General features: G+C 43.5%; 1 protein-coding gene and 1 long non-coding RNA gene across 4 annotated transcripts in view; both read left to right on the top strand.

Moving 5' to 3' along the window:
• Positions 1–189: 189 nt before the first annotated feature.
• FGFRL1 (fibroblast growth factor receptor like 1) overlaps positions 190–24,298 on the top strand; it is a 239,699-nt gene continuing 215,590 nt past the window's right edge. For 2 of the 3 annotated variants that reach the window (XM_032798796.2, XM_032798795.2), the window contains exons 1-2: positions 190–883; positions 2,865–2,974. In XM_032798796.2, the coding sequence (XP_032654687.1) occupies positions 2,914–2,974 (61 nt within the window). In that variant the 5' untranslated portion in view covers positions 190–883; positions 2,865–2,913. Of the gene's footprint in view, positions 884–1,466; positions 1,493–2,864; positions 2,975–24,298 lie in introns of those variants that run through there. The other variant, XM_075066654.1, reaches the window with a different exon arrangement.
• LOC116835714 (uncharacterized) lies at positions 10,773–17,086 on the top strand. Its single transcript, XR_012655995.1, has 2 exons — positions 10,773–11,032; positions 16,856–17,086. It is a non-coding gene; the product is annotated as an uncharacterized LOC116835714 (long non-coding RNA).

Here is a 24,298-nt window from a genome sequence, read left to right as displayed (position 1 = left end):
CCTTACTTGGGCTGGACTGCAGTGCCCGGGGAACTAGCAGCCGCCCCAGCACCGGCCCCAGCCAGCTCCTCCGCAAAGGGTTAAAGGGAGCCTCAGCCTTGAAGTGGGCTGGAGGGAGGGGCGGAGGGATTAATTTGATTGGTGAGAAGTTTGTAGCTGGGCGGTGCCGGGCCGCCCTTACGGCTCTGCGCTCCCCCAGAATCACAAAGCCCTGCAGGGAAAGTCGCTTTAGCGCTTGTTCCTTTGCTTCAATTCCGCCCGCCACCCCTTAAACGTGATTCCGGCTCAGCTATCCCCAGAGCGGCATCACCCAGGCATCCTGCAGCGCAGCTCTCCTGCGATCCCGGGGGATCTGTCATAGCCGGGGCGGCGGATTCCCACCCGCTCACTCACTCACACACGCACCCTGACCCGGAGCTGCAGCTCATGCAAAGCAGGGAAAATACAAGTTTTCTCTCCCCTGACTTAGCTAATCGCTGCGAGCCCTGCGCGCTGCCAGCGCCTTTTGTGGCAAAGTGTTTTCTGGTGGAAAGATGGTGGCTTGAAACTTTGATGCTTTAATGAACGCACTGAAGGTTTTGTAGGTAAAGGGACCCTCAAAGTTTCCTTTAAAAAAAAACAAACAACCAACCAAACAAAAGAGCCACGAACTTACCAAATCCTCAGCCAAGGAACCTGCTTTTCCGTGCCTGCCCTACCTGCCTTGCAAAGCTGGGGGCTGTCAAAGTGCAAAGTTTGATTTACTCCCCTGCCCGCCAGCGGAAGGAATGAAGCTGAAATGAAAAGAGGCAGCACATGGGACTGGCTCGAGAATTGCCATTCAAAGGGATATGTTGTGATGGGGCAAACAGCGCGCTGTTAAGTAACCGGACTGCAACTGAAGGTAAGTGGCTTATTTAGCGTCCAAGAAAATTAAATAAGGAAACTTCACCTGGACACTTGATCGAAGCCCCTGTGTTTGGCTGAAGTTAAAAACAACGCCCGTGAAGGGCCCGGGAGCCCGGCAGGCGTTAATGAATTAAGAAGTGAGTTAACATCTGCTCTTAAAGCCGGCCAGGGCGCACCGGTGCGCTGTGCCCCTGCCCCCTGGGACCAGCCGCCCCAGCCAGAAGGCAGGACTCCGGCAGGCTGCTCCAGCAGTGTGCTGGTGTCATGATTAATGTTAATGATTAATCAGACCTTTCGGCCTTTCAGGCAGTCTTCGGCGTTGGAGCCACGAGTGACAGAGCTCAGCAGGCAGGGGGTGGCTGTGTGACCTATGTGTTGTTACACTCCTCCCACGGGTGGGCAGCATGCAGAAACTTTTCTGTTCCTCTCCCGAGCGCTGGGGCTGCTCGCTGGCCTGCCCGGAAAGGAAAAGGCACACGAGTGGTAATTACCCCGCGAGTCATCCATACACGTGTGTGCCTGCCCGGGGGAGGCGCAGGTTCCATCTCCCTCACTGGCTCTGGTGCCTTTGGCGAGAGGAGGGGTTTACTTGAAAAAGGGACAGGTCAGTTTCACGCTGGATGTTCGAAGCCTGGTTTCTTCTGGCTGGCTATAGAGAATCACAGAACTGGAAGGGACCTCGAGAGGTCATCTAGTCCACTCCCCTGCACTCAAGGCAGGACTAAGTATTATCTAGACCAGAATGGGGAAGTGCTGGGAACTGCACCCCTCTTTTACAGGACTCACTGACTAGTGGGGAATGGGATCAGGTGCGGGGTGGCTTGGTCGCATAGGCCCTGAACCAAGGCTGACTCCAGATGGTGGGGCTGGAAGGGTAAGGGATGGTGACTGCTCTGCCAGGTTGGTTTGGGAAGCACAGTTTCTGCTGAGAGCTGTAACCTCTCCTGGCTTGACCTTCCTCAGGCTCCCTGCTGTAAATAATATATTAACATAATAGCAGCAACCAAAATAGCCTTTCTCTGAGATGCCTCACTTTGCCTTTACAAGACATAAACGTTTCTGGATTGCTTCCTTCCCCTTCCTGGCAGCACAGTTCTGTAAGATGGAAATGACGGTACATCATGTGTCCCTCTGCACTCCCCAGGTGGGTTGATGTGCATTCATGCCTTGGGCAGAGATTCTGTATTAACCACCGCCCCCACACTTCATTTTACCACCTTAAGAATTTGTGGTGCAAATTTGTAAGCTAATGGCAATGTGTAATTATTTGGTTTGTTGGATGCTATACATGGATTGTTGTATGTCCTGAGGGCACAGAGCGTTTAAATCAGGGAGTTTACAAGAGGGAGGAATTCAGATAGTGTTTAGAGAGTGAGAGTTTTAGGAGGAGAACAGAGTGTAATTAATGTAAACCTGATCTACCTAGATGATTTTTTTTTTTTTTTTGAAAACAGATATTAGAGCAGCCAAGGAATAGTCAAGGGTACGAATGACAGGCTTGCAGCAGGACACACCTTTGGTGTAAACCAAAACAAGCCCTGCTTGAAAGGAAGGGAGGGTTGGGGAAATGAATTGCTGTGAAGAAAAATTCAGCACTGAAGGAAATATACAAAGCTCTAGCACCCACATTAGAAGCAATGAAGCAGAAAAGCTAAATTCTGTGGGTGGAAAGGATAGATTCCTTTTTCAGCACCTCCAAACATTTTCAACCTGAAGTCTTGTTTTATGGCCGCTCACTAGTGTTTGCTTGCCTTCAAGACTGGTTCTGTACAAGATACCAAAAAAGTGTTTGATTTATATAAGGCAAGAGCAAAAGATTAGGACAGAGCAAAGTTTGACATGCTGAATGCCAAGGAATGAATGATAAATATTTATAATTGCTGGTACAAATTTTGTTTGCTCTACTCACACACAGAGGTTTTTTTTTTTGTTTTTTTTTTATAAATTCTCATTTCTCTTCTTTTTCCTTCCTCCAGGTTTGAAAGATCAGAAATCTGTACAATACAGACAGAACCAGTTTTCAAAATGGAATTCCAGTTTGCGCTCTTTTTTGTAGGGATAATTGCGTTTTCTGATTCAGCCCGAGGTAAGGAAAATGAGCTTTATGCAGCCTTGGAAATGGTTTGTGGCTTGTGCCTTTACATTTTGCTCCAGTTGTGCTCATGTTCTTCCAACACCCTATAGTACCTTTCAGAGACCAAATTATAATATTTCATTCTGCATAGAATCTCCCTTCCCCCTTGTCCTCCCACACATGCATTCCTCCCATGGCACATTTTTTTCAGTGTTGACCGTGATATTGCAACTGGGATGCAGGATGGTCACTTTTGGGCCAGTTTGTTAATTGCAGGTGAGCTCTTTGCTTTTGTCATTTATGTGTAAAAATACACAGTTGGCTTTCAACTTTCAGTATAAGGTTAAAGAAAAACAATTGCATTCCTTTGTGGATCAGGAGTGCCTCTCCCCTCCTGTAATCCCTCCAAACTCTGCCCTGTGTATTCCCAATTGCAAACTAAACAAACAAATCCATTAACTTCCCAAGTGACAGACAAATGACAGTTCTCAACAGCTAGCACATATTTTAACACTGGGACTCCAGTAGATGATCGGATTTCAACAAACAGGTTACCGTACCAGTGGTGGATTGAAAAACAATGACCTAGGAGTTGAGGTAAGGGAGGAGAGGTTTCATATGAGAAGATATTTTAACAGAAGTTACATGTTCAGAATAGAAAGAACCATTACTTGTCCTCAGCATTAGTCTAACACCACGACTCTCAACTTTTTCAGACTACTGTACCTCCTTTAGGGGTCTGATTTGTCTTGCGTACCCCAAATTTCACCTCACTTAAAAACTTCTTGCTTACAAAATCAGACCTAAAAATAGAAAAGTGTCACAGTGCGCTATTACTGACAGATTGCTTACTTTCTCATTTTTACCACATAATTATAAAATAACTCAACCGGAATATAAATATTGTACTTACATTTCAGTGCATAATATATACAGTGGTATAAACAAGTCGTTGTATGAAATTTAGTTTGTACTGACTCTGCTAGTGCTTTTTAGGTAGCCTGTTGTGCTACATACATGTCTAGATGAGTTGATGTACCCCCTGGAAGACTGCGCACCCCTAACGGTACATGTACCCCTGGTTAAGAACCACTGGTCTAACATTCCTTTGCCAGTGCTGTTACGTTAGCATTGGAAAGTCTGAATGATAAACCACTCTCTGTCTAACTGATTCTCTGCTTGTCACAAAGAAGAGGACTGCATTGGTCCATGAGAATGGTTGTATGTATTTAGGATGTAGATTTGCCCCAGCTGCAATCCCAAACACTGTTGAAGAAGCATAAATTGCTGAGCGACCATTAAAAATGCCCAGCACAAGATTATGTGTGGCTTAGTTTACAATTTAAATATTTAAACTTGCTATTAGTTATGGAAGCCATAACTTGCCATAAATATATGTGTGTGTGTGAGAGAGGGGATAAAAAGCATTGCTATAGAAACTTGGAGCTTGGTTAGTGCACTGTTTTTTGTTTTTCTTTCTTGGCATTGACTCCCAAGCAAATATTTTATGGAGGCAGAAGCACTGTAAAATGATTCTGCTGGAAGCTGAATGAAAAGGAAAACAGTGTTTAGCCTTAAGACCTGAAAGTCTGAATTCCAGGCATGGTTTACAGTGGAGAGCCAGTTTTAAGTTGTAGGCAATGGACAGGAGTGGTATGAATTAAGATGACCTCATGAATGTATATTATTCTAATAGACTTGAGTACCCAGTGGAGTTCACTGAGAAATCTTGAGTGGGCTGTATACCGCAAAAAGCTTTTGTCTGTTTTCTGCAGTGTTTTGAGTAGAGTGTTTACTGCTTTATTGCTAAATCTTGTTTAATTTTCCCTTGTCTATCTTGCTCGTATTATTTTATTGCACTTAAAATATAGTATGCAGCTTTAATGACCCATAGTGCTGTGAATGATTGTTTTGAACAGAAAAAACAAAAAATTCACAGCCATGATTTCAGAACAGATCATATTTTTGCTTTTTCAGAGGTTACCTAGACATAGTGTAAACTTTATAAGGTTACATTGTCTGGTGAACAGACCTCTTCACTGCTCCAGACAAATACACCCTGCACATGGTGAGAGAGAGAGTCTGATTGTTTAAATGGCATAAAAATGTAAATTACTGTATTGTGGCCAAAGAAAAAGAATATAATCCACTTGCTTTCTGATGTGGGGAGAGATAAATGGAGCAAATGAAAAGGAAAGGTGTCATTACAGGAAAAGCAGAGGCAAAAAGGTAACTCATTTAAGGCCTGATTCTCCTCCCACTAAAATCAATAGGATTTTTGCTAGTGATTGAAATGGGAGCAGGATTGAGCCCTTAAACACACAGAAGTGAGAAACAGAAATATCTAGAGCTCTGAAACCTTATTTGATGCTGTAAAATTTCCCTTATTTAATACACACCAGGATAATGTTTAGACTTTTTGAAATGTGTCCTATTTGTAACATGCCTGTGGATTTTTTTTTTATACTGGGTTAAACCACTGCAGTTATATAAATATTACCTGTTTCAGTCATGGGGTTTTACAGACAATCCAGTGGATGAATCTCAAATTGAGGATTTTCGGGTATTTCTTTGAAATAGGAGGGAACTCTGCGCAATTAATGTGTGTCCTGATTGTAGATTGCATGCATGTAGCCCATATTATGGCCAACACTTTGCAACATGGGTTGCTGTATGTTAAATGGGTGCCTGCTGGTGGGAATGGCGAACACTCATCACCTCTGGATGTGGAATGAAGTGCCTACATTTTGGCATCCAAGCTCGAAGATTTAGGTTAACTTACTTTAAACGTCTCATGACACGTAATGGTGCTACAGTGCTAATTCCATGATTCCACATTGCATGCTGTGTGATCATGGAATTAAGTCCTGGGATCATAATGCGTTTGCACAAGAGGGCAGAGTTAAGGCTGCTCGTGCAACTCTGACAGGTATTTCCTGGCTTTTGAGCTCTTAGCTGTGATCTTAATGTTCCATTAAACTTTACATTATATCCTTTTACTCTGTGTTCAGATGGCACCTTTCCTGGTGAAGAATCCCAAAGGATTTTGTGCCTGTGACCTTATCCTGCAGTCTTTATTCTAACTAATCTGGGGGTTTTGCTAGCATCACAGCTGCAGGAGCTGGCTGTGCATCCTTCCTGAACTATTGAAATACAGACATTTCTGCGGTGGAGGATGGCAGCCAGCTGACATGCAGTACACGCCAGGAGAGGGGAAGGTTTGGCTAAAGAAACCAGGGTAAACCTGAACTCTTAGGGAAGGTGCTATAGGATTTTTAATTTCCATAAAGAGTAGGGACCATCTCAGTTTTTAAGGGCTCATACAAAAGAGTCCTTGCAGAGTGAACGCATGAAACTTAAGTTGTCTGCTTGGCAGTATGAAAGGCCAGCCCTCCCTAGGTAGAGTTTGAACCTGTGCTTTCAGGGATCTAAAGTTAAAGGTTTTAGCTAAGGGCATGTATAGAGAATGCCTACCTACTATAGTCTTGCTTATCTGAGAGACCCTTGGTTATTTTTTAAACCTAAATTCTTTCCCATTCTGGTGTCATTATTCACTTTAAAATTGTCACGGGAATCATAGTTTTGGAATAGCTATTTCAGTGTATTTCCAAGTGCAGACAAGCCCTTCGTCTGTCCCTCCTCTTTTGGGCTAACGGTAGTACAGGAGTGCTCCTTGTGTGTGAAACCCACTCTTCTGTGCATGTAGCTTGAGCATTCAGGTTCTGTGCAGGCAGAATGTGGAGGGGTTGGAGAGACAAAATCTAACCCCCAGGCTAAGGGCAAGGTATAGAATAGCAGCCTCAACGATTTGCACCAGTTGTGCTCGTGTTATCCTCCTGGACCTGTGCTAATACAGCCCCCCCTTGCTCCTGCTTTCAGCCACCCCATATCCTGTCCCCTCTGTGACGTTCTGTGCCTACTTATGAGGGTGCAACGTGGTATACCGGCACCTCTTTGCAGCTGCTCCATCTTATGCGCCCCGTGCAACCCCTGTGATGGGGATAACTGGTGCCTGAGAGTCTTATGTGGGCTCTCTTCCCCAGGAGCGAATGCTGCCCTGTGTTACTAACCTTTAACGAAATGAACTGTCGCAGTGTGCTCCTGCTTCTGCACACCACTGGTTGGATACAGGTAATACAATCTGATATTTTCCTGCTTATGGTATCCGAGTGAGACACAGCGCAATATTTGTTCCAAATCTGTCAAGTTGCCATCGTATTCGCCTGGGTTACCGTATATGGTAACACAAGGGTACACTTGGCTTGCTACAGTAGTTTAAGCACGATTTCATATGGTATGTTTAGAAGTTTTTGGTAAGAGCAGTAACAGCCCTTCCTTTGGCCAGTAAACTGATATTCTTATCGAAACTAACAAGTTTGGACATCAGTTTTATTTTCTGTGCATGGGGGCATATTGCTATAACTTTTGTTTTTTTCCCGTGATACATGATTTTAAAACATAACTGGACTCTGACTGATGCTTGACTTACAATAAGTTCACTACTTGTGCAATTTAACTACGGCAACCTCAGAATTCACTATGCTGGCACAGATATTTATCACATGTCTGTATTTGACACTTGTTCTTTTAAATGTTGGAAATATGGGTCTTGAATGCTTGATGGTTTTTTCTTTTCACGGAGATGGTTCTTAATACCGGGCAATATCTTTACCATTAAGTTCTATAAATGTAATGATTTATAAGAGTGAATAGTAGTTAATGCTGATGATATAAATAATAAACAGGACAACAGTTGCCTTCTGTTGTAAAAAGACCACTATACCATGGTTCGTCTTAGACTTGATTATTATTTGGACATCTTTCTTTTTCTTTCTAATGGGAAAGAAAAGCATATAGGACCTGCTTCGGATCCCATTGACGTCAAAGGGAGTTTTTTGATTGACTTCGGTTGGCTTTGGATCAGGTCTATCGGCGTAAGAATAGTCTGACAGCATAGCCTATGCCTACCTATTATATATCCCTGATAATCGGAGGGAACCCTGATTATTTTTCAAACCTAAATTCCTAGTCCTTCTGGTGGTGGTTAAAATTGTCGCTCAGTGTAAATATGGAATACAAAGTGTGTCAGACTGGAAGATAAGCATTGATTTATTATTATTATTTCATTATTATTTTATTTATTTATTATGGAACTCAGAAAATCACTCCAACATGTTAACGTTTTTTTTAAGTTAGAGTTAAAGTTCCCATTTTTTTAAGTTTGGTTCCACACTGTGCATGCTGTTTAGCTGCTTGGACCTTCCTTTAGAGAAAAAAAAAAAAGTTCTGTCATTCTTGTGATGCAGAAAGTAAATTTTAAAGTTTGCTGTTTATGCATAAAAGTAATTTCACTATGCCTTGGGATTATTTTCCAACATTTCCAGTATAATTCTTTCTTCCAGAAAGACAAATGTTGAGTAAGTAGCACGTGCTAATTAACGAGTGCCTCCTTTTAAAGGTGTGAGAGCTCTGTAATGAGTTTAGCAAGTAGGGATCTAGCTTTTTTGGGGGGGTGTAAATTGGCCCTGGGGAGCTGATTTACATCAGCTGAGGATTTGACCTTTTCCAAGTAGTCAGCTTGCACAGTGTAATAAACCCTGAACATACTAAAGCAGATGTGTGTATAGAGTAGTTGCTATGGAGTATGGCAAGTAGAGATATTCACTTTTTTGTTACATATTTTGTGTTAACTCCTGGAAGAGGTAAATCATTTCCACCTAAGGAAAAAATAAATGACACAAAGGTCATCTTTTGCCTGCTTTGGAAAAAAAAAAATCTGAAGTCATTGCTGTATTTATTCAGTTTGAGTAGTATCAATGCAGCTTTCTTTTTTTCCAAAGATGTGAAACTCCTACTTGGGTCTGCAGTGACTTGTAAAATTATCCTGTTCAAAAGGTCTGCTTTCAGATTAATCCAAATATTGCAGTAGTCAGTGGAAACACGCTTCCTCCCCCGGCTTTAATTAACCTGTTCATTTTATTTCACTCTTCAGAGTTTGTCATTTGTATGACCTCCTTCTGTGCTTTCTAGTGGGGCAGTTGTGCCGAAATGTATTTGATCTTGTTTTGAATATTTTCATTTGTATTTATGTTTCTTTTCTTTTGTGAAGCTGGCCGTGTAACCCAGGATCTGTCCTGTTTTGTTGTACAGAGGTTGAAAGTTTTTGTTCATAAAAGGGAATTAAAAAGAATATAATCATAAAGAAGCTGATTGTAAGAGTGGTAAGGAGGAGAGTCCATTACAAGCACCTATTGAATCTGCTTCTGTAGCCCTTACTCACATGAGTAGCCCCATTGAAGTTAAAGAGATACTTGCAGGATCAGGTCTTTAGGCCAGGATGCTGTTGTAATGGGAATGTTAGAAATGCCTAAGTTAGATACAACATGTCTGTTTTAACTTATAAAGGCCAGATCCAGAGCCCATGGAAGTCAATGGAAAGACTCCCAATGACATCATGGGCTTTGGATCTGGCCCTTAAAGAACTGTCCTATGCAAATTAATTGTGATGCTGACACTTACACAAATCCACTGCTTTATTACAGCATATAGCTCCATTTTACAGCAGTATGAGTACAGGGTTTGGGATTGCTGATGTGTGCTGTAGTATATTTGTACGTGGGGAGAGAAACTCCAGCTAGCGCTGCATTTCTTTTCCCAGAAGATGCACCGTTCGCTGCCTGTTGCTAGCTTTGGTGGGCTGGAAGGCTAAGAATGATGTAGTAGGTGCCATGGGACTGAAAGCAACTTGGACATTCATTGCTTTAACTTCAGGTCAGCCTGTGGGGGTTTTATTCCAGAAGAGTAAGTGATGAGATGAGTGAGGTGATATCTTTTATTGGACCAGCTTCTGCGGAGAAAGAGACAAGCTTTTGAGCTTATGCAGAGCTCCTCTTCTTGTCTGGGCAGGGGAAGCAATGCGGCTTTAAGAAGACTGCAAAGAGGAACGAGTGTCACTCTGAGGGGAGTGTTGCTGGGTGCAAAGGGGGCTGGATACTGTTGTGCAGGATTATTTAACAAGCTAACGTATGCCGTTTGCCATGGAATTTGTTCGCATCTCTCTGATTTTCCCCTTTCGAGTCAAATAAACATCAGGTGCTTGGAGTTTGGTTAGTTGCCCTGATTACACAGTCTCTGCATTGTATTGCAGTATCCAGCAGTGCTGTGAATAACCTAACATTTTTATTTCATCAAAACCACTCCAATTTTCAGGAAGAAATCCTGCCAATAACTCCAGGCTACTTCTGCCATTAAGTGTTCAAACTTAATTTTCAGCTGCACTAAGGGTAGAAAAATGTAAATTGGGACCAGAGATGTCTTGGAGAGGACTAATGTTTCTCTTGATTTCTGCACCCTCAGCCCCTCCTGAATAGTTCTTGAAGTAAGAGCGGTTTCTATCTTGGCAGGAAACAAAATAATTTCTCTTTGTGCCTGGTAAATTTATTTCATAAAAGAGTTACACAATCTTGGGTATCCTGTCAAGTGATTGAGAAGTGAGTAAAGCAAGAAGTGTCATAAACTAGATGCCTTTTGGGTTCTGTTGACTTTGGTGAGTATTGTTGGAGCTGTCAGTATTTATGCACGTTAAATTAAAAAAAAAATTCTGTATTTCTGCATTTGTCTGCCCGCCACAGGTTTTTTCTTTAAAGTTCTCTGTTATATTTGACTGTTGTTCAAGTTGATTCATATTTTCCTTGACCAGGTTGCTCGTATGTGCCCAGTGAATTGACTGCTGTGAGAATTCTGGTGAACTAGTACTTGGTCTGTGATCCTTGGTTCACATTCTTTCCATTACTTATCCATTCAGGTAGACTCAGCTTTCAACTGCTCTGAAAAGTGCCTCTGTTTACATGGCATTAGTGAATTTCAAATTGAGTATTGCTCGGTAGACAAGTGAGAAAATGGTTTTAACTGAGTATCAATCCTGCAGGCTCAGTTTGGGAGCGGAAATTCAAGCTGGGTTCTTTCAGACTTGTGCAACATCTCCAGTAATCATGACCTAACTGTTATAAAAGCCTGGTGCAACACCCATTGAAGTCAGTGGAAAGAATTGCAAAAGAGACAGAGGCGAAGGTTGGTTAACAATTCTGTTGATGATATATGAACCAGAATAGGGTTCTTCCATTGGCTTGCCCTGCCAGCAAGTGTTGGAGCCATGCATAGAGATTCTGAAGTTCTGTTGACTCATGATGCCAGGTGTGAGTTTAACTCCACCCAGTATATAAGGGAGGTAGGGACAGGGAGTCCTGGAGGGAAGTCCAAGGGACAGTCAAATTCAGAGAGAAAGCTGATGCTGGGTTACGATGTATTCTTGTTCTTGAGTCCTCAGTAAGACCAAATCCCAGGAGAGGGGTTAGCCTTCAGACTAACTCAGTTTGTGTGAACTCTGTTGAAGCGAAGGTATGGACGTAACCCATTCACAACTATTAGTGGTGTCTCTTTTTCACCCATGTTCCAGTATACTACCCACATGGTGTATTGTTATCTACGTGGATAGACGTCAGTTGCCTGTGAATAGCCCCTAAATACCCTGTAGGAATGACCCTGTACAAAATTCTTGTCATGGTGGCTTGTTGGTCACAATGGCAAATGTGTTACTACTGCCCTGAATGACTTCGAAGCTTTCCCATATCTAGACACAGGTAAAGGCCAGGTGGGTGTGCTGGGTGAATCGGGAAGAAAGGTGCAAATCAGAGGGAGGAGGGGGCGGGGCCATGACCAAGCCACACTGGTCCACAGAGCTGGCCAGCCACACTACAGGAAATAGGCTGCACTGTTCCCCTGCACGTTAGAGAGCTGGGGGTGAAGTTGTGCCTTTTTGGGGCACAATTAATGGGTTTACCTAGATTAGGAAAAAGGGGGAGACAGGGTTGACCTTGATTAGATAAAGCAAGGTACCCTGCATCTACATGAGGGAGAAGGTCATTGTTAGAATGGGATTATATAACACATTTTAGATAATCTTGACCTCTTTTCCTAATCTACACAAATGTACTATTTCCTGGAGTGGTCCATACCTCCTCAATATGGGCTAGGTTGTATATTACACAATCCACCACTTTGGGTTTGGGGGCAAGAATTGTTTTTATCAGTAGTCCCTACCTAGCCAGTTTTTAGACAATCACTGCTCTCTTTGTATTTGCATTGACTTTTCTTTTGGTGTCGCTTTTCCAAAGTGATTAGTATTTCTGGATGGTTTGCTGATTAGTCTGACATTTCAGTGAAATTGAAGCTAAGGCTGATGTGTACACAATAGCTAAAAGAGACATTCATCATGGTAAATCAGTCCATGCCTGTGGCCCAGTTTTCTTTGAGCAGAAATGGCCCAATTCTGCCTTCAGATTCACATTCACAATTCCTATTTGACAGAGAAATAGTCTGAAGGGACTTAAAGAGATAAGACATTGGGTGAAAAATAACTGCTCTTACTCATTTTGAATCTCAGTCTCATTCACGTGGGGGAAAATAATTAAAAATGCACATTTGCAGTGGGTGGAAAAACCTGGTGAGGCATAATGCTGAAAGAGTTCCAGTAGTGAGAGTGGACAGCACATTAGACATGAGTTGATAATGCAGTCAGGCTGGAAAATTAAAAGTCGGTGCAATTTTGGACTGTGTACACAAATATCAGGGGCTCGAGGAATTGATTTAAGAGGAAAGGTTAAGAGAGCTAAATATGAATGATTTGGTTAAGCAGTGACTAAGAGGGGACATAAGTCTACAAGCATTTGGACTGTGAGAACAACAAAAGGGGAGTGGAATTAGTAATATTAAAATATTTAATAACAGAAGTAACTTCCTGACAATGAGGGGTACCATACTGTGGAACAGTGCATGGAGGGAGTGGTAGACCCTCCGTTGCTTGAGACTTAAAACTGGACTTGGCAAAGCTCTGATAGATGTACTGGAAGGGAGATTCCTGGCTTGGCATGAACTGGCTGATGTAACACAGGAGTTCAGACTTTTTTCACAGGTGACATCAGCTCTCAATAGGTTGGCTCGTGGGCCCTGTGCCCTCCCATTCTGCACTGATCGGACCTCCTGTCCATGGATCACACAAGATCCCAGTGGCTACTGCAGCAGCTGCTTACTCGGAAAAGTATTAGGAAGTGTCCAATGCGTTTGAATGTAGTTTAGCAACTGGAAGCTAGGAGGCGAGCCAGCACCATGTGAACAGACAGCCATAAACCACCACCAAATCTTTTGAAAACTACCGTGGTCTGTGGAATGTGGTGTTGGAGCCTTCTGCTCTAATAGGTCTTTCCATCTTTAATATTTGTGGGCCAGATTCTGCTGTCAGCTCTCTTTGGATTCAATGAGAGTTGTACCTGTGGAGCTGTGAGTAGACTTTGGTCTTATGTTGCTACTGGAGAGCAGAACTGGGCCCTAAAAGTGTAGGCTGCATTTCAGATTTCCACTGTTTGGTGTCAAGCAGTGGGAAAGGGCAGTGTGATATACGGGAGTTAATGTAAAACTATTGTAATAGGTCCTGGCTGATTGACTCCATTATTCCTATTTATATTCACAGTCAATCAGAAACACAATATAGTCCATGCTAATTTCATCAAGGATTAGAGTGGGGTTTTCTGCTCGGTTTGTTTCCTGATGTATTTTGATTTGACTGGGAGTAATAAACCCATTATGAGTTCATCTGCATATGCGTGGAAATGGGTTTAGGATAAGTGAATTGTAATTAGTGTATTTTTTTTTAATCTGGCACCTACTGCATGTTTGGGTCACATGTTCACCATCTATCTTTTTCTTGCTACAGATAGAGACAAATGAATCATAGAGTCAACATGGGACATGTTGTCTTAGTGTCATAAACAGATAGCTAAGGGTTAATGTTTCTTTCACCTGTAAAGGGTTAATAAAGGGAGCCAAACACCTGACCAGAGGACCAATCAGGAAACTGGATTTTTCAAAGCTCAGGGAGGGAGTGTTTGGGTCTGTGTCTTTTGTCTGTCTCTCAGCTATGAGAGGGATCTTTCTATCTTCAAGCTTCTAATCTTCTGTTTCCCAGTTGTAAGTACAGGTATAAGACAATAGGCTTTTATTGGGTTTTTTTTTTTGTATTTACATGTGTGTAGTTGCTGGAATGTTTAAATTGTATTTCTTTTTCAATAAGGTTGTTTATTCATTTTTTCTTTTAAGCAATTGACCCTGTATTGTCAACTTGATACAGAGACTATGTTTATGTGTTTTTCTTTCTTTTTAAATAAAGCTTTCTTTTTAAGACCTGTTTGAGTTTTCTCTGGGTAGGCTAAGGAACGAAGGGAAGGGAAATTCTCTTTGTGTTAGATTTACGGAGGGTGAATCTGTGCAGCCTCAGGGGAAGAAGGAGGGGGGAAGGTAAATTGCCCTCTCTGTTTTGTAATTCAAGGTGTTTAAGTACAGTAATCTTTCAGGATAACCCACAGAGGGGAAGCCTGGGGAGGAAGTAAAGAGAAGACAAAGGGGGGAGGTTATTTCCTTTTGTTGTAAGACTCAGGGCATTTGGGTCTTGGGGGTCCCCCAGGGAACGTTTTGGGGAGACCCGAGGGAGTCAGGCCCTGGAAATTCCTGGCTGGTGGCAGCGATATCAGATCTATGCTGGTAATTAAGCTTAGAAGGTTCATGCTAGCTTCTCAGTTTATGAACGCTAAGCTTCAAATCTGAGTAGGAAGCTGCGACACTTAGCTGCACGGGAAAGGACAATATGGGAATTCTTAGATATCTTACCTTCATGACGAATGACCACATGAGGGCCTGATCCTGCCTGCTTCATTCAGGCAAAACTCCTAGGCCCTAATACAACATAAACCAGAATTGAGATCAGGGTCCCACTTCTCATGTCTTCAGTCAGTGGGAGTGTTGCTTTAGCACTGCATGCAGAACTGTGCCTGGTGCTGAAATCATACAAATCTCCCTATGATTGGGTGCAGTGTGGGGATGGGACAGAGGGCCCAGACCCCCTACTCCTCCCTAGACCGGAGCTAGAAATTTGGCCTGGCTGCCCCTCTGTCGTGATGAAGGTCCAACTGGACCAGATTAGAGTGGCGGTGTCACCCCATACGCAAGGTCACAACACCACTTTCCCATTGGCACTAGGTAGCCCAGCCCCGAGGGGGAGACAGAGCAAGGGGCACCAGGAACTCCCAGTACCCAGAAGGGTGGGAAGATTGGATCCAGGCTGTTGATGCTTCCTGGGGAAGCAAAGATACAGAAGTAGGATGAGGCCTGTGGCTCACAGAACTGCTTGGCCCCTGGTGGGGATGGTGCTCTTCTGTCTGACCAACTTTGGGTAAGAGTTCAGGGCTGGGGGTGGGGTGGGGAGAGTTTGGAGCCGGGTATGGAGAGTGTGGGGAGCAGAGCATTGGACTGGGTGCCGAGACAGCATGAGACACCTCAGGCCTGGGTATGGGGAAGTGGTAGAGGCAGAGCGTGGGACTGGGAGGAGGATAGATATCCTAGGCTGGGGCAGTGGGGAGAGCTTGGAGCTGGCTGAGGAGGGGAGTGTGTGTGGAGCTGGATGCAGGGGCAGCCTGAGAGAGCTCAGGAGTGGGCACATGGGAGTGCTCGGGGGAGTGTGTGGGGCTGGAGGGAGGGCCGGGAAGGGAGAGTTCTGGGACCCCTCCTTAGGAAAATTCTGGTTGTGCCTGAGTCCCTGTGTCAGCTGTATCACTTTCTGGCAACCAGTGAAGTAGCAATAGGGATGGTAACTTTGGAGTTTGATCTGCCACTCTTATTCCTATGAGTAGTGCTATTCAGATCAACTGCACTGCTCATATGGGTCAGAATCAGTCATAGAGTTTATGGCCAGAAGGGACCACCGGATCATCCTGTCTGATCTCTTGCATATCACAGTCCATCAACTCCACCCAGCACCCATACACTAAACCCAACAACCAAAATTAGACCGAAGTATTACGGCCCCCAGGAGACTAAATGGTTGTGTGCCACAGGCAGAGAGAGCAGGAATGACCTAGGTGCACAAGTGGCCGAGGCCCCTGTGATGGCAGGGAATTGATTAAGTGAGAGATTCCCAGATGAACCCGGCAAGCGACCCATGCCCCACATCAGAGGAAGGTGGAACCCCCTTATAGTCACTGCCAATGTGACCTGAGGGAGAATTCCTTTCCAGCATCACACATAATGATGAGTCAGACCCTGGACCTTTAAGCAAGATCCAGCGAGCCAAGCTGAGAGAGAGAATGCTTGGTGCCACCACAGAACACTGACTCACCCCCTTCAATGTCCCATCTCCAGTCCTAGTCATCTCTGATGCTTCAGAGGAAGGAAATGAAGGTGCCCCGTCCATATTGCTGTTCCCTAAATTGTCCCAATGAAGAAAAAAGTCAACATGAGCAAGGGGGATATAATCAGCCCACAAGATTTGGCCTATAGATATATGATGCTTATTCTCACTTAGTGAGAATTTCTGGGAGAACCCACCATGTATAGTGCTCTCCTTCTAGATAAAGTCAGGCATAGGTGCTGGAACTAAGGGTGCTGCCGTAGCTTCTGGCTTGAAGTAGTAATAACACATGGTTTCTACCTTCAGCAGCCCCCTATAAGAACTGTTCCAGCATCCCTGAAGTCAGGAGAGAAAACTCAGCTCTGAAGACTAGCTAAGTGGAGTTTGAGGCTTATTTTCTTTTATCCTAGAGAAGCCAGTAAATCCAGTAAATTCTTTCAGTGTGGTCTTCTAAGAGTTTTTCAACTTAGTCTGACTTGCAGATTATTTGAATGCCATTATAAACTAGGGGTCAAGCAAGTTAATTCCCAGAACAGTATGCGGCCCTGTTTTCAAACTGTGCTCATCAGAGTTTTGAGTCAGAGCATGGTAGTTTGCTTAGTGAAATAATTTTCCTGTTAGAAAATTACAAATCGGCTGACTGTCCATATTGGTTTCAGTAACGGGAATGCTCAAATCGCATGTGGAGAAAAGCCCCAGAATGGAATAACAGCAAACCCTGGCACAATGGAGTCTGATTCCTTAGCTTCCAAGATCTAATGTGAAAAAACAGGCTGGCTATGAAGTCGCACAACCAACATTGTTACGGTTGCATTTATACCTCCATCGGGATTAAGGAAAGCTGTGTGCAACACATCTGAGCCGTAAAATAAATGTCCTTTTCTAAAAGACATTTGGTTGAGTTGTTCATTTACCCCCTCCTCACCTTCTTGTAATTGACTCTTGTTTACTTTTTCTTCCTCCTTTCCCCAAGTTTATTACCAGTGTTTGGCCAGAGGAAATGAATTAACATAATTTACTGTTTTTAAAACAAGACACATTCTGTGCATGCACACACACACACTCACTCACTCACCCGTTCACCCTCCCAGGGCTGTGCTAAGGAGCATGTTTACGGAGTCTGGGTCCATTTAGAGAGAACAATACCCTGATTATGGAATGCAGCCTTCTATTCACAGAAACCCGAAGAAATCATCAGTTTAAAGTAGCTGCTGCCCCTTGAAGGTACATGCAGCGTGAGCTGTTTAAAAAAAAAAAATCAATCTTTTGTAGACACAAACTGCAAGCATTGTTCTCAGCGGAAGTTGATTTAGGGGTTGTGGTGGGGAATGGTCTTGGCATAAACTCTGCCAAGTTTGAGATCTACCGCCATTCAAAGCTTTTGTTGTGATTTCTAATCTAATTTCCAAGCATAAATAATAGTTGTGAGATCTCATGGGAGAAGTGACCTGATGCTTCCTGGTCTGGCAAAGTGCTTGGTGCTGGCAGTGTAGGGGGAAAAATACTGGTAATTGAACCCAGAAATATTTCCTGTTGAGGATGAGTCAAGATTAAAAGGTGCAGTTATATGTGGTCGGCTACTGCTCTTAATTGCTGTAGTACACCTGCCTCATAGACAATGCCGGAACAATGTCTCTCTGATTTATCCCTATTAGCTGGGAAATGCAAAGCACTGTGGTTCACAGACTGGATGCTCCTCTCTTTCCTAATACGGGGCAGATTGTGGCAAGCAGTTACTCATGTGTAGTTGCACTAACTCTACTCCTGGAAGTAACTACTCACCAGTGGGAGTATGGGGTTTGCAGTCTGCCCCGGGCCTGCAAGATGCTGTACCGGCTTGACTCCAATCAATTTAAGCACCTTATAGGATCAGGCCCTTCTGTTGGTGGGGTTAGACCTGCGCTCTGTTGAATGTGACCATGGCGCTGCAGAGAAGGAGTAACCCATAGACTCTAAAGGCCAGATTTGGGCTGTTAGGTCTTCATGGGGCTCCCATTGAAATCAGTAGGAGTTACACAGGGATCCAGAGGCAGAAATTGGCTCACAGAAATTGGAGATGGAGAAGATTTGTTTCTGAGGTAATTTGGTCCGTCCTCTGCTAATGCTGCCTCGTGCCCTGTTGTATTAGGCTCTTTGTCCAAGTCTAGTTTTAAATGACGCAAGTAGTGGATCTTCCACCTATTTCCACTGGGAGACTCAAACCATCCAGTTTCCAACCCCACTGTTAGGACATTTTTTCCTGCTTTTCTAAATGTTGCCCTACACAGCTCCATACTGTTGCTCCTTTTTCTGCACCATGAGCCAGTCTAAGCAATTCCTCTCCTTCCTGGCTCTTCCCAACCTTCTAAAACTTGTAGAACAAAGAGCATCCTCTCCTCTCTGAGTTGTTGCCTTGCTCTCGTCTTGCACCTGGTTTCCATAGTGCTGTCTGGCCCCAATCATGAACACCGTTCTACACCAGGGACCCCTGGAAAAGGGCAAAGTGGAAAGTCTGCGCATGGGAACGGGCCACGTTTTGTCAAAAAGAGAGGCAAGTCTAAGCAGCAATGTTCCTCTTTTGCCTGGCATCTTCAGACCCTTGCTGGAAGATTCTCTGCACCTTGATGTCTTTAAACCATGATTTGAGGACTTCAGTGGCTCTGACATAGGTTTGATACAGGAGTGGGTGGGTGAGATTCTGTTGCCTGCGTTGTGCAGGAGGTCAGACTAGAAGGTCATAATGGTCTCTTCTGACCTTAAAGTCTATGATTCTAAGAGCTTTGTGGTTGTGGGATGAGGCTGGGGTGAAGCTAAGGGATGATTACTGCTGTTCGTGTCCTCTGCCTGGAAACCTGTTGGACTTCTGCAGGCTAAGGTATGTTTTCCCTTCTTTGAATATTGAAGCACTCTTGGATTGGCAGAAGGGGCTTTGGGGTGAACCATTGGGAACATAGGTTCTGAGGGAGCTGTGCTGTCATGTGGGCTGGGGAATAGCAAGTTAAAACTCATGGCTTTTCCTAGCCCTTTTATGGATTATTTCCCCTGTGGATGGGGGGTGATTTAGTCCCAGTTTAAATGTTGTTCAGCAGCCAGTGAAGATGGAGATCTCTCTTATTCTCCATGGCATTGCCTCTGGTTTGTTGACAGCTCTCCGGTATCAAGGTGGCCAGAAGAGAACGCAATATACTTGCCAGAGCCAGATAAAGAGGGACTGTTCTCTTCCACGTTCATTTCTGTGAGGACCTTTGACTAGTGATGCTGCTTCATAGTATGGAAAACAACCTGTACAATATATCTTTTGTGGGTGAAGATATTTTTCCAGGGGAACAGAGCCAGTAGGTGAAAAAAACTAAAGGCACAGGCTAGTATTAACAATATTTTTAAGGGATTTGTGAAGGATGCATATTTGTATGGGACTGTAAGACAGTTGTGTGAGCAAATTCTGACCTTGTTCATGTATGGCTTCCATTGATTTAAACAAGAACCGTATTCATGCACCCAAGAGCCCTCACTCTCTGTGTTCCCCTGTTGTCTGGTGGTTTAAAAACAGAAGGGTAGATTCTTAGCTCCCTTTGGTGTAAATCCAGAGTAACAAATGTCATGTGAGTTACTCTGGATTTACATGAGTGTAAGTGAGATCAGAATCTGGGCCCAAATTGTTTTGATTACCCCAGTGCCAGCAGTGCAATAAAACATTTTTTATAATCTGTCAAAATTCATTAGATCCTTTCAGATACAGCCCATTAAAATATTTTAGTAGATTAAAAAAAACATTGTTTAGGGTTTGTTTGTATGGAATTAAAACAGTTTAGATCTTCTAATGAGAAAAATGTTGAGTTAAATAACCTGCAATACAGAATAAGAAGAGAACATTTTGATTAGCAGAAACTGATTAAAGTATCAGCTGGGGAGAACAGTCTGAATGAAATTTTATTGGTATTTTGATGTGTACCTTTTTGTTCATATAGTTTCAGAGGTGTAGGACTATTTTGTCTTCATAAAGGTTTAATAAATACACAGATACAATCTGAAAAGCTAAAAATACAATAATCTACACGAGGACGGTGAAAAATGCAGCGCAGTAAATGAAGGAGCTTTGTGCTGTGTAAGTCTGCCAGCCTTAACAACTTGTAACAGAGCCATCTTCTGATACCATTCAAACCTGAATGTTGTTCTGCTATGGGATAGAGACGAGAACTGACTGGACCAGTACATGTCCATGTTGCAGCAACTTTTGAGGTTTCAAAATCTGTTTTCATTACACACTTGAACATTTTCATGGAAATGGAATATTGTGGGAGGTGTGTGTGTGTATGGCTCGGTGGTTAGGGCACCGGCTTGATATGTGAGAAACCTAGGCTATGTCTACACCTAAAACGCTACAGCAGCGCAGATACAGCGCTTCAGTAGACACTCACTGCAGCAACAGGAAGGGTTCTACCATCCCTGTAGATAATCCGCCTCCCTGAAAGGCAGAAGCTGATCAATGGAAGAATTCTTCCATCGACCTGATGTTGTCTGCACCCAGAGGTTCGCTGGCTCAATGACGTCACTCAGGGATGTGGATTTTTCATACCCCTGAGTGAGATAGCTGGGTTGACCTAACTTTTCAGTGTAGACCCTAGACTCAAGTCCCAGCTCTGCCTGGTTTAGAGCAGAGTTTTTCATCCCAGATTACTCTGAATCAGACAGAGCAGGGGTCTCCTCCACCCCACCATGAAAGCTTGTTCCAACTGATTTCATGGAGAAGTATTGATATGTTTCAGCTTATGAAGCAGCATATTTTGATAACATTTTATTTCACTTAAAATGTTCCCACCAGCTCTGATAGAGAGACATGAAGGCCAAAACGAAGGAACTTTTGAAATATTTGATACAACTCGCAGACTTTAAAACCAGAAAGGACCATGATGGTCATCTGTCTGACCTCCTGAACATTGCGGGTCACAGAACCTCACCCACCCGCTCCTGTAATAGACCAATAACCTCTGGCTGAGTTACTGAAGTCCTCAAATCAGGATGTAGAGACTTTATGCAGCTCTTGGGTCAATGGTCAGCAAGTAAGCAAAGCCTCAGTTCATATAGTGGGAGACAGATTATGGCACCATTGTTATTAATGTTTTACTGTGATAATGCCTAGGAACTCCAGTCATAGATTGGGACCATACCGTGCTATCATAATGATCATGGCAAATCCCAAAGGGACATGTCTTCCTTGCCGGTCAAGCGCCACCCACAGCGATCTCTAGCTAGGTTCATAAGGTGGGCTGGCTGGATATTCAGTTTATGTCCATCACTGGGGATTTTATCGCACCACTGGAGCTTTTGGTGAGCATTTATTGTGCTAGGTGCTGTTTAGACAGAACCAAATGATTGTAAGATCTTTGGGGCAATCTGTTATCGGTCATAGAACCTGTATTCCTTACACAGCTACTGTGCTTTATTGGGACAGTTATGCCTAGCAAAAATAAGACTCATATGGCTAAACTTTTCGTTTAAAAAAAAAATAAACAAGGCCTCCCAGGTTGTACCCATAGCACTTGTATTTGTGGGCACCAAGGGGTTAGGTTGAAAGCTCTTTCAGGCAGGGACTGTCTTTTGGTATAATATGTACGTGCAGTTCCTACCGCAGAGAAGACTTGATCTCTGATTGGGGGCCTCTGGGCCCTACTGCAGTGCAAATCATATTGCTAATAACTGTGTGCATAAAATGCGCAGATACACGTGGAGAAACAGGTGATACACCTGTGGTATGCGTGCAGCGAATACTCTGTGGATGCAGTAGTCTGAGTCCCTGTACCCACAGTATTGTGCAGGAACCATGTATAAGTCCAGTCCTGCTGCCCTTTCCAAGGTAAAACTTGAATGACTTTAGCTACTGTTGGACCTAAGTGTTTGTGTGTTTAGATTTCTGATGCTGGGTTGTCAAACTTCGTTAAAGACAAAACTAATACACATTAATTGAATGACCACCAGCTGACCCATTGCCAGCTAGCTGATTTAGCCACAAGTCCAGGAAGGATTCCACCACTCCAGAAAGTGATTGTAACTCCTCTGGAAAAAAAAGAGAAGTCCTTGTGGCACCTTAGAGACTAACACTTATTTGGGCATAAGCTTTCATGGGCTAGAACCCACTTCGTCAGAGGTTCTAGCCCACAAAAGCTTATGCCCCAAAAAATTTGTTAGTCTCTTAGGTGCCACAAGAACTCCTTGGTTTTTTTTTTTGCTGATACAGACTAACACGGCTACCACTGAACCCTAATCCCTCTGAGACATCCCTTAGCACTCTTATGCATTCCATGGATCTTTGCAGCATCCCCTGAATATTGGGTCTTATCATACAAGCAGAGGGTAGAATTCCAGAGCTGAGGGCCTTTCAGTGAGATTATCTCACCTCCAGCTAGGGTGACCAGGCAGCAAGCGTGAAAAATCGGGACGGGGGTAGGGGGTAATAGGAGCCTATGTAAGAAGAAGACCCAAAAATCGAGACTGTCCCTATAAAATTGGGACATCTGGTCACCCTATCTCCAGCTGACCTTCCCTCCCTGTCTTTTCCCTGTCCCACCCCTCTTCCCAAGATATGTAAGCCGTGGGAGGGTGTTAGCTTGTGTCTCAACTGATGTCAGCTGAGAGAGAGAGAGAGAGAGAGAGGGTGAAAACCACCAAAAAGCAAAACAAAACCTAGTTTCAGTTTTGGGTTATTTTTGTTGAGAAACTGTAAAATTTTGACCAAAAAAAATTTTCTGCAAAAAAATTGTTTGGGGTTCAAAAAGCCATTATTTTGTTGGAAAAAAAAATGTTTGAATAGAAAATTTTTGAGCAGCTGTTGTCATAATTAACTCCTGGAATTGCACTTACAAGATTTTTCAATTATTAATCATCTAAGTTGTTAGATAACAACAGGTAACAAATGAAGAATGCATGTGAGGCCAAATTCATCCCTGCTCTATGTCATTTGAAACCAATGTGGAGTTACACCAGGGATGGAGTTAGCATTTGATGTTTGTAAATAAGGAAAATTTCTTATTTCAGCTTCTAGTTCAGCAACACACTTAAGCACAGGCTTAACCTTAAGCATCTGAGTAATCTCTGTTCAAAAAAGCATTTCAGCATATGCTGAAGTCCTGTGAAGTAAATGCAATATGCTCGCTCATTTTGAAATCAATGGGATTCCTGCACAGATTTGCTTTCCTGAATTGGGGCACTGGCCAGTCAAATGTGGAGTGACACCTGTCACTCAGGGCATAATTCTGAAGAATCTGGCTAGTAAGTTTGCCATGTCCTTGCTTTCATTTTTTTCCTCCATGCTTGCACTAAACGGTAAATGTGAGAGAATGGACATAGGTCTTCTTGGGGGCCCAGCTGCAGTGTGGTAATGTTTGGCAGTTGTTGAGGAAGATTTGTGAGGTTTCTTGTGGGGGAAAGGGTCAGGTCAGAGGTAGAAGCCCAGTCACCCTTTACCAGAGGCTTTTGTAATAACAGGGCAGCTCCCTGGGGAGGTGTCCTTCTGTCCTCCCTTCACTTTCTCATTGACAAAAAGCAGACTGCCTGCCCCCAGCTGTTCCCTCAGTCAAGTTACAAATGAGATGTTGAAAAGCAACCCTTGGACTTGAGACGGCTCTTCTCATTCTATTTCATTCTACTCATCAATTAATGTCAAACAAAGGTGTTTTATAACTGTTTTATAACTTTTTAAATAGAAGGACCCCCGGACCCCATTGAAGGGAAAGTCTGACTCCTGTGTGCTGCGGCAGCTGAGGTCTGCATGCTAGGGGCTGTGGGACAGAGAAAATGGAACTTTTCCCTTTTTTGTGGCTGCCAAAAACATATTTTTCCTTTTTCAGTTTACCAACCCCCCTGAGCCGCCTCCTTCAGCTGGTGAAAATGCAAAAGAAGCTGGTGATTTTGATGGTGTGACGTTGCTTTATACCAGTGAAGGATCTGGCCTTATGCTTTAATTCATTTCTGATTTGCTTAACAGAACTGTAAAATCTGGTGCTAAAAGCTATGCCCGTTTATATGGAATCTGTCTCTCCACCCCATGCTCAGAGGCAGCCAAGCAAAATGAGACCAATCAGTGTTTCAAGTAATTGTTCACACTTGTAACTCTTGGCCTGCACGAT

The sequence above is a fragment of the Chelonoidis abingdonii genome, chromosome 5, assembly GCF_003597395.2.
Source record: "Chelonoidis abingdonii isolate Lonesome George chromosome 5, CheloAbing_2.0, whole genome shotgun sequence".
Taxonomy (NCBI): Eukaryota; Metazoa; Chordata; order Testudines; family Testudinidae; genus Chelonoidis; species Chelonoidis abingdonii.
This window is presented reverse-complemented; position numbering and strand designations above follow the sequence as displayed.